Genomic DNA, 9,875 nt, shown 5'->3' with positions numbered 1-9,875 from the left:
AACCATTACTTTATCACCACTAAAAATATCTAAAGTTGAGCAATACATCTTCTGTCATTATTACAGCCTCAGGAAATTTGGGCATAGCAGTGTACATGGGAAATGTGCATTGATTATTCTGAAGGTCCTATTATATTCTTAATTTCTTTGCATATCTCATCACTTAGCAATACATTTCAGGGTGTCAATCCTCAATCTCTCCTCAAAAATGTTTCTTTTAACTTCTTGAAAAACAAAACCAAACAAAAAAATCCCATACCTTTCTTATGTTAAAAAAAAATAGTTACTTTCATAACAACATTGTACCTTTCTAAAACAAATGTGGTTGTAGTTTAATTATAAAAGCAGTTTATGTAATGCTGATACATTTTTATGATTTTAATTTTTTAATGCGTTGTCTTCTCTGTAGAAGTAGCACACATAAATACTGCATCCATCCCAGGATGACTGAACTCACATCACACTGCAGGTTCCTTTTGGCTCTCTAATTCCTAAGCTCTTTAACCATTGCACATATGGATTTAAACAAAGAAAAATACAGAATACTTTAGGTTAAGCACCATTTAATACAATCAAAACAATTAACGATTAAGTCATCTGAGAAATTGCACAAGTTTAATTTTCAAAAACCAGGTTGTTATGCAGAATGAACAAAGGACAAGACCAATTCAAGTGATACAAGGTATTCTGCTCGCTGAAATGCTACACTTCATTTACATACCTTTCTTTCTATCAAATATTACTAAACAACTGGTACATAAACAATGGTACATGCAATTGATCCCTTTACTAAGAAAAATAAATTTACAGTTCTGTTAAATAAAGGCCAAATGCTATTATATACAGTCTCTTAACTGAAAGGCCTTGTGAGACATTCAGGTCTAATTTTAATACTTTCCAAATAAATACCAGATAATGCAACATTTACAAATAACACACCAACAGTACTTTCATGGTAATAATTTTAAAAATCAGAATTTAGTCTTTCAATTAAGCAAATGAGTAGCAGCTCCTTCATAAATATTAAGGCATGTCACATAGCATCAAAATGGAACCGATGAGCCTCCTGTCGCTTCTCTCTGTCATCTGCTTTCTGAAAAATAATAATAAAAAAACACTTTGTGGAATCTAGAGCAACACTGTTACAGAAATGAGCTGTCAAGTGTCAGAGAATGGTTGATTTTTTTCAAGCCATTTGACAAAAGGCAAAAAGGCTTAGTAAAAGCCCCAACAATTAACTTTTAAATGATGTCAGCTTGAAATAGCAATAATCTACGCAAAATTGGCTTCTGCTGTTACTGCTCTGCTGTCGTAGTATTTACGACCCACTCTTTTCTGTTATTTCTAATAATGGTTTTTAAAAGGAATAATTCAAACCTGAAGACTGTTTCCTGGTATCCATTTTGTCTACATTAGCAATAGAAGATGAAATTACTCTGGACTAACTGTAAATGTAATTTATGTTACATGTACAAAGAATCTAATTTAAAAAAACATTCTGTTAAATGCAACTTCAGAGCAAGACAGCAGTTCAACCAACAACTAACAACACCAAGTAGGTGAAAAATGTTCTGTGTCTTTTGTTTGTATTATGACAATGTGAAGTAGGATGCATTTCCCTGCTTATTTATGCAGAACACACACTGACCTGCTGAAAGAATGAATTGGGTGGTGCTTGGAAAAAAACAGCACATTTAAATTGCACCTAGAATTCATGTCATGTGTCAAAACAAGTCCTCTCCCACACGTCTGCTCTCGTGTGCTAAAGCACTTAGCAGAGGATGGAAGCATTTCTTCAAGATTCTTGAACACAGAGTGCAAACCTGTGCTTGTGTCATGACAGACAGTATGTGTAAATCCCAGCATGAGAGAATTTGGCAAAGCACACTGAAATGCTTTTTAGCTTGCACAGACCCATGTTCTTTCTTTCTTTTTTGTTTTTCTTAAGGAGTAAAATGAAGAAAAGCCTCTCCAGTAGGTGCTGCGTGGGCATTCAGAACTGTGTCTCAGTTGATAAAAATACACAACAATTGTGGCAGAAATCGGTGCCCGTCTTCTGCCATGAGAGTTCATCTTCTGCTTTGGCTCAAGGCCAAAGACTTCCTCATTACACAATGTTTATGTGTGATAGCAACTCCACTGGATTAAATATGGATTTTACTGCATTTTGTAGCAGCAGCAGAGCTGTCAGTGAGGTTTAAGATATATCAGTCTGGCTTTTTTGGCAGGGACTTTATCAGTGTCAGTAGTATTCTGGATGTCAAAAAAGGGGTGGGAAGGAGGGAGTGGCACACTCTTTCCTACACTGAAATGCTTGTCACATTCCACAAAATTTCACAGTCTCACTTAGAAAACAATTTCCACTCCATTTCTTGTATGCTTCCTGAAAAAATTACTGCTTCAAATTTGACAGTAACTGATACTCTGCTGGATCCAGCAAACCCCTTCCAGCAGTATTTCCATCACTGTGCAGTGTTTCCATGACCGGCCTCACGACCCCAAAGCAAGTTCTCAAGAATGAGGATAAGGACTATGGAGGGCTGTAGCAAATGTAGCAAGATTGTCTTTGTTGTAGGATGAATAATGGTGTCAATTTTTCCTCATTTTCTCTTTCATTTGGTGTATCAAAACTAAAATCTGGTAACTGAGATTTCAAAGCTTTTTTTTCTTCAATGCATTCAAAATTTCTAAGGCAAGACAGAGCAACACCTACCCTTAAACCCTACAGCTATTTCAGTACTCCAGTACCTGGCTGGAGATGAGTGTGTAAGAACTAGCGTAGACAAAGGGCTTTGCTATTTATCTGCAGAGGTCAAAGTCCAGGATTTATTTAAACTGCTGAATAAAACACTGCAGCTTACAGTAACATATGTTCCCTGGGGGAAAGAAAAGATTTTAAGTGCCAGTTCATTTCCCCTGCCTTTCTTTGCTGCATGTACTCCAGAGATCTGCAAGGGACAGGCATTTAGCCAGGACAGGATTTTTAGGAGAGGATTGCTGAGAGACAGTAAACTAAGAACAAGCTTAGAAACAAGGAACTTTGTTTGGAGTTTAACTTTACACATGTCAGTGATGCACAACACAGCTTTGGTGAACATTCTTATCTGTTCAATATCTCAAGTACTTCTAAACATTGGGAAGGCAAAAATCTATACGAAGAATGTAGGAATTAACACCTGTTTATACAATGGTTTGAAAAGACACACAATTTGTCCAAATATTTGTGCCTATTTTGTGCTGCAGAGTTAGAAATGAGTTTACAATATAACCAATATACCACTACATTCACACACACCTGGGACTGAAAATGGCTCTAAAAGCACTCTGGGCTCAGTCCTTCCTTACACTACAATGCTTGAATTATTGTATAAAAACTCTTTTGAATGTTGCCATTAAATCTCATTTCTCCAGATGGAATTATGCACAGGTAATCCTTCCCCAACTCAAAGTCCAAGTACCTTTTCTACTATCCTTGTTTGCTAAAGATGTGTTGGAGAGAGAATCAAACGCAGGCAGTGCCCGGCCCTGAGCTACAAGTGAGAAGTGCTTTCCTGGTACAACAGGACATGCTAATGACAGCCATCATAAACTTTGTATTTCTTTGCTTTGTGTGTCTTATTCCCAACTTTGTTATTAGTTGGAGACTGTATTTAACATTTTGAAGAGTGAAGACTGGCAGACAAATAACATTTAAATATGAAGCATGCGCAAACTTGTCTGAATGTTTAACAAGGTCATTTTATTTCCACCATCACAAAAACAAACAGTTATTCCATGTCAGAATGTGCAGTAATTTTATCTGACAGCTAAGATTATGGTTTGGGTATGTAGTAGCATTTATTGGCAACTCTGCCAGCTGGGTATGCTTGTGAACTGAGCATAGTTAAGAAAAATGGGAATGCATTTCTTTTGTGACAAGAAAGGCCCCTTTCAAAATGCTTCTTCAAATCAATGGATTTCTATACCCTGCATGTGTAATTCAGACCCAGAGAGCAAAGCAGCCAATATGCACAACTGACTCCCTATATGTTCCTGAATGCTAATGTCAGTGCAACCAGCAAAGAGGGTTACACAAAAAAGACTTTCTCCTTGTTTTTAGATTACCAGCAGAACTCAAGGTAAGTAAACTGAGTTTATGTTCCATTTTCCAAAACAGTTCTCCTTAAAACTGCAAAATGGTAAGTTTAGATATGAAACAAAGATGGCTCATTTCAATTGGAAGTAACAGCTTAATGGAAAAAAGGAATGAAGAGCAACATGGAAAAGCTCAAGTGTCTTAGAGCTTAAATAAAAATAATGCCAATTTTTAAACTTGTGGTAAACACTGAATTAGTAGTAAGACCTTTTGTGACAATTCAGTCTGTGTCAGAAGTTACTATACTGTAGAAAAATGTAAAAAAAAAAAACAACCCATTGTACAGGTCTGTAAAATATAAGGGAGTGTTAAATAAAATATTCTAGTAAATTAGCTTACCTTTTCTTGCCAATGTAATATGCCAATTATTGCCAGGATGAAAACACAGACACCAATTAAGGCTATAGCTGTTAGCAGTACAATGTTACTTGGGGTCAAATACAGCTTGGCACTCCAGCTATACAAAAGAAGAAAATCCAAGGAAACATTAATACCCTTCATTAAGAAGCAGAAAACAGATTTTGCTTACAAAGATGAAAAGAACCTGTTAGGATAAGACAGGTGACAACCTGGTCTACAGAAATGAGCAGCTCTATTTAGAGACTGAAGCTTAATGATGTTTACTTGGAAATACATGGCTTAATAGAATTATTTTTGAGCAATACCATGTCTAAGTGCAGTTTCTGTTTAACTTTTCATGAATGCTATGGATATCCTCAGGGAATTAGCTTTTTCTCATTAGGAGATTTATCTCCTGCCCTTGCCTAGGACGAAGCAAAATGCATAAGGAAACCTTTCACAGGAATGCCTAGGGCCTGGGGACACAGAACAGCAGGGGAAAATAACCCTGGAAGATTTTTCCACCACATGGGAAGCTCCCCTTGGACAGGCTCATGGGCCCAGTTCTCTTTTTCTGAAGTTTATCCAGGGACAACTGCAGTTCTAAACATAAGCAGTTGATTATGGCTGAAGATCAACAAAACTGAACCCCTTAGGGCTCCTGGAAGACATCTCAAATCATGTGAGGTCCTGAGTCCCAGGAAACCCCTTTTTTGTACTATAGCTTTCCTATCATGGGAAAGCTGTCAGCAGCAGGCTCTGTGTTGAGGCCTCTCAGGAAATCACATACTATGTTAAAAAAATATATAAATTAAAAAGCTTTTATTATGAAATCAGATTTCTTCTGGGGATTCCATCCTCTGCTATTCTACAAAGTCCATAAACAGACTTTATATGAAAGCAAAAATAGTTTAAGGATACTGTAACAGAAATGGTTTTGCATAACACATACCTTTAAATACAGCAAGACTGCAACTAAATTTTCATCTGGCAGATGTTATTTCTGTGGTTGTTAATTAGCAACTCAAGCAGCACATCAATTCTCCACTGTTATTTGTTCTCTAGTAAAATTAACTGCTGAACTGATGTCAGAATCATTTCTGCATGATAAATGCAACTGACCTCACTGGTAGATCAAGCGGCAAAATGCAGCTGGAATATTTGACTAATGTTTTCTCTAATAGCAAAAAGAGAAACATGCTCTCTTTCTGGGAGAAACATTTTAATTGCAAAGTGAATTCTATGTTCAAGCTCTCGTGCAACCAACCCATTCACCTTTACTTAGAGGCAAACATTAATTCCTGTAGCAACAGCTACTGCATTCAGAAGGGCTGAAGCAAAGCTCTTCTATGGAACCAGACAGAAATTGCATGTTTGGTGAAACAAAAATGCTTAATTCAACCATTACCATGTTTATAATTTGTCACCGAGGATGTTGTTAAATCTAGCAAGTATGTTATTATTTACAGAAGTGGAGCTTGTAATACATTTTGATTGTTTGCCTGAGCCGGTAATAGGGTTTTTTTTTAGTCGATTGTTTATGGGCACCATCTGAGAGGCTCTGTAAATACCTGAGCAGCATTTTCAGCTCCAGCTCAGCACTGACCCCCCGCCCTTCTTCTTCAGTAACTTTCTATACAAGTAACTATTTCTAAACCTACACATAATGCCTAATTTACCCTGTGTATTAATGCAATTTTGAGAAGTGCAAATCTAAATGATGACATTACCTTCGAGGAACATTATGAGGATAGGGAATGACTATAAGCTGGGAGTTTGGTATGATAGCTGTCCATTCTTGTTTTCTTATGGACTAAAAGAAAAACAAAGACTTTATCAATTTCTAGCAAACCAACATACTTACAAGAAAGGAATTCTCTGTTGAAACATACAAAAGGAGAAATAAAACATTGTGGGTTTTTTAAAAAAACTTTAAATATAAGTGATTAATCCCTTTATCTTTGTTGCCTGTTACTCTAAAAGCTCCAAATGCTTTAAAACCCACCCCTCAAAAGTAAAAAGCAAAATAACTATTGCTGACATGAAACACAGCAAACAAACACTTTAAAAGTACAAAGCAACAACATAATAGGGCAAGAAGAAAAGAGCTGATTCTACAAAGGAGGCAGGAAAACAATTATCCAAACCAGAATTTGGCCCATTTGAGTACCTCACTTTTCAAAGTAGTACCATCAGATCTTTAAAGACTGAAAATGGTGAGGACCCCACTTTTATGTTTCATGTGAAGATAAGAGAATCACAGCAATCTCCCCCCACCCTGACAGTGCCCATGGTTTTATCACTGAGGCAGAAAGAATTACATGAGCCCCAGCCCAGCCAGAGCAACTCTGGGAAAGCCCTGCAGCTACTGCAGTCCACAATAATTGGACTCTCAGACCTAATACCCATTTGCTTTACAAAGAAGCACTGAATACCATTTATAGACGGTTTCAGTCATCTTTTGGTTTTATTTTGGCTTCAGAGCTTCAGAGTTTATACACTCCTCAAAAAACTGGGCAAACTGGTTCTTTGGGGCAAACCATTCTATATGCAAACTTCTTTGATATTCTTACTTCAGCAAATGAAAAAGCAGTGTCCCAGCAGTATTTCCATCTAAAGTCTCTTAGGAAAGGCAACAGCATAAACAATTAACTTGACAACCTTAAATGCCAACCAACCTTTTCTCCCAGGGGCCGAGGGATGCCCACGTACAGGTGGTCGAGGAAGTTGGCGCTGCGGCCCAGGCCCAGCACGTTGTAGGGCAGCTGCAGAGCGTAATGTGCTGACTGGCTCAGCTGGCCAGCTGCAAGCAAAGCACAAAGCAAGCCCAAGTGGGTATTTTAGGGAAAAAAAACCTCCAATCAATCAACCAATCAACCCCCAAACGACCAACTTGCTACACAAGTACACATTCCCCCATCTGTAATACAAATGTTTAAAGATTTTCACCAATTGCGTGATTATTTAATTCTTAAAGCTCAGTCCTATATTTCCATACTACCTGTGAGTACTCACTTGGAGAAGAGCTTAAATACTTTACATATTCTTGTGAGTACTGTTTCTATGTTAACTCAAATCTCCATTATTTGTTACAAGCTGAGAAGAAATCAACTATATCTGCATATATTTTTATATTAGTGCCAAGTTTCTTGCCCACTGATTTACAAGATTAGACTCAACATGTGAAGGTTCACTTTAATTCCTGTCAGTGTTAAACTGTAATTACTACTGTCAAAAAATTAGCTAAGTAAATTCTCTTGAACAAATTTTCAAAGAATAAATTAATTTAATGAAAACAGGATTGCAGTGGTTGCAAGTTAATTATAGAAGAAACTGTAGATGGAAAATAAGATTCTTGGTTTCCTGAAAAGGCAGTGGGGAAACACACAAGTGTTGCAGTTATCAATAAGTTCATTGTTGATCTATTTCCAAAGTATCCAGGTATTCCATTTAAATAAAAAAATCTTCTAATAGTTTAATTTCTGGCTAACAGATTCAGATCCTGTGTGGGTTCTTCATTCTCTCAGCTCCTGTATGCTCCTCTGGAGAAAAAATGGTAGTGCAGGCTGGGGATTCTGACCCCTGCTCATTACAGTGATTACTTCATGGCTCTGCTTTTGTGAACCTCCCTTCCCCTACCAGCTTTTGAGGAACCCACTTGCCTTATGCTGTCAGGCATGTTTTGAGATAGGCTTGTTTAATCAGGAGGTAAATATCCTGTATTATTGTGTGTTTAGAATTATAATAACTATATTTTAAAAAGCAAGGTAAATGTCAACTGAGATCTGAAAAATCAGCTTGATGCAGTTATCTTGTTATAAAGCAAAAATGCTATTAGCAAAAAGAAACAATAATGGTCTTCCTAATGATAATAGACATTTTAGATTTATTTTTTCCTCACGTAGAACCATGTAATGAGCAAGCAGATGAGGAAATATTGAAGTTGGATTTGTATTTTCAGGTCTCTGTTGTGAGGACAAGGTGCACTGTGCACATTGTAGGGTAGATTTCTCAATTACAGAAGATGTGGCACAAAGCACTGACTGAGCAGCTTTTCTCTTTAGGAACAGGATTTTTCCAGGAAGTTGAAATAACATAGGATAGGACAGGAAAGGGTTTGAGTCCTGAGTCTGTCCCTGCCTTGCCAGTGACTTCCCTAACATGATCTTGGCTAAACTGCTCAATCTCCAGGTGTCAGTATCCAAATCTAAAATGGGAGTAATTCTCAAAGTACATGATATCTGACACCTCCAGTTACCAACACACAAATATTCAGGAGCAAAGGTGGGTGTATTTAATTTGACTTGGCTATAGAAACAAACCAGGTCTGTTACTTGATCATACTGCAATATAAGAAAGATTTTCTTTTAGCATTTTTTTCACTAATGCTGCATGCTGAAGGACTTTCCCCAAAAGAAAAAGGTACTGCTGTAACATTGAAAAGCTTTTAGAATTACTTTTGAGTGAAATATTTAGGATCATGAGAAGACTGCAACTAAGATCTTGCTTTTTTCTTTCATCTTACAAATGAAATGAATGTCAACTAAATTAAAGAGAAGAAAATGTCATATACTGTGTGCAGTCAGCCTTAAAGAGGTTAGAGAGTCACATAATGCATCCAGAATTCTTAAAGCACTGAATAATTTCATGGCTACTAATGCTGGTTCTTATGCCTGAGATAAGGATAACAAAATCTTATGCTTCAGGATGTAAACAGATCATTTGCAAAGGTCAGAGAAGAATGTTTTCTTTTACACAGCAGGCAGAAATGTGCACATACTTATGTTTTTTATTTGCCTTTAAAATTGGGAGGTGTTAGCTAAGCAGGATGATAGCATGTAGAAGGTTCCAGTTTACTAAAGCTGACTAAGCACAGAACTTTGAGACTGTTCCTTGCTTTCCTCAGCCTATTTCTATCATAAATTCTATTTGATGCTTACTGGAAAGTTCCACATAGAATTGCAACCAAGTAATTAAGAATGACAACTGCTCACCTGAGAAACATAAAAGCCCTGAACCAAGATGAAAAATAAAAAGAGAAATTACAGCGAGTACTGTCAACAGTTTATTGACATTATCTGAGGTTCCCAGTCACTGGTAATTAATTTACTTATGAAAATATTTAAAATTTAATTAAATGGCAACCACAGCAATTTCCCCTCTTGTAAAACTACTGGAAACAACTTTCTACTTGTTTCAAGAAAATCTGAAAATAGTTTTGCATCTTCAAGGAGGGAAGTGGGATTTATTTCTTACATTCAAATTGTTCTTTAGGTTTTTGGAGGTCAGTGTAGGTAAGATGGAGGAAGTGGCTGCTGCTTCACTGTTTGTTTTACTTCATCAGTAGAACTGTTACTATAAACAAGATTTAAAAAACCTTCTCCTGATCATGCTACACATA

At 36.8% G+C, this 9,875-nt stretch overlaps 1 protein-coding gene across 1 annotated transcript in view; it reads right to left on the bottom strand.

Annotated features, from left to right (window-relative positions):
- Nucleotides 1–272: 272 nt before the first annotated feature.
- The window catches only part of ITFG1 (integrin alpha FG-GAP repeat containing 1), a 70,729-nt gene continuing 61,126 nt past the window's right edge, over nucleotides 273–9,875 (bottom strand). Inside the window, exons 15-18 of the mRNA XM_054296110.1 lie at nucleotides 7,153–7,277; nucleotides 6,205–6,287; nucleotides 4,475–4,592; nucleotides 273–1,093 (exon numbers count right to left, since the gene is read on the bottom strand). Of these exons, the coding sequence (XP_054152085.1) occupies nucleotides 1,034–1,093; nucleotides 4,475–4,592; nucleotides 6,205–6,287; nucleotides 7,153–7,277 (386 nt within the window). The 3' untranslated portion in view covers nucleotides 273–1,033. The remainder of the gene's footprint in view (nucleotides 1,094–4,474; nucleotides 4,593–6,204; nucleotides 6,288–7,152; nucleotides 7,278–9,875) is intronic.

The sequence above is a fragment of the Melozone crissalis genome, unplaced genomic scaffold (assembly GCF_028551555.1).
Source record: "Melozone crissalis strain CALT ecotype California unplaced genomic scaffold, PUWL_Pcris_2 ptg000007l_1, whole genome shotgun sequence".
Classification (NCBI taxonomy): domain Eukaryota; kingdom Metazoa; phylum Chordata; class Aves; order Passeriformes; family Passerellidae; genus Melozone; species Melozone crissalis.
This window is presented reverse-complemented; position numbering and strand designations above follow the sequence as displayed.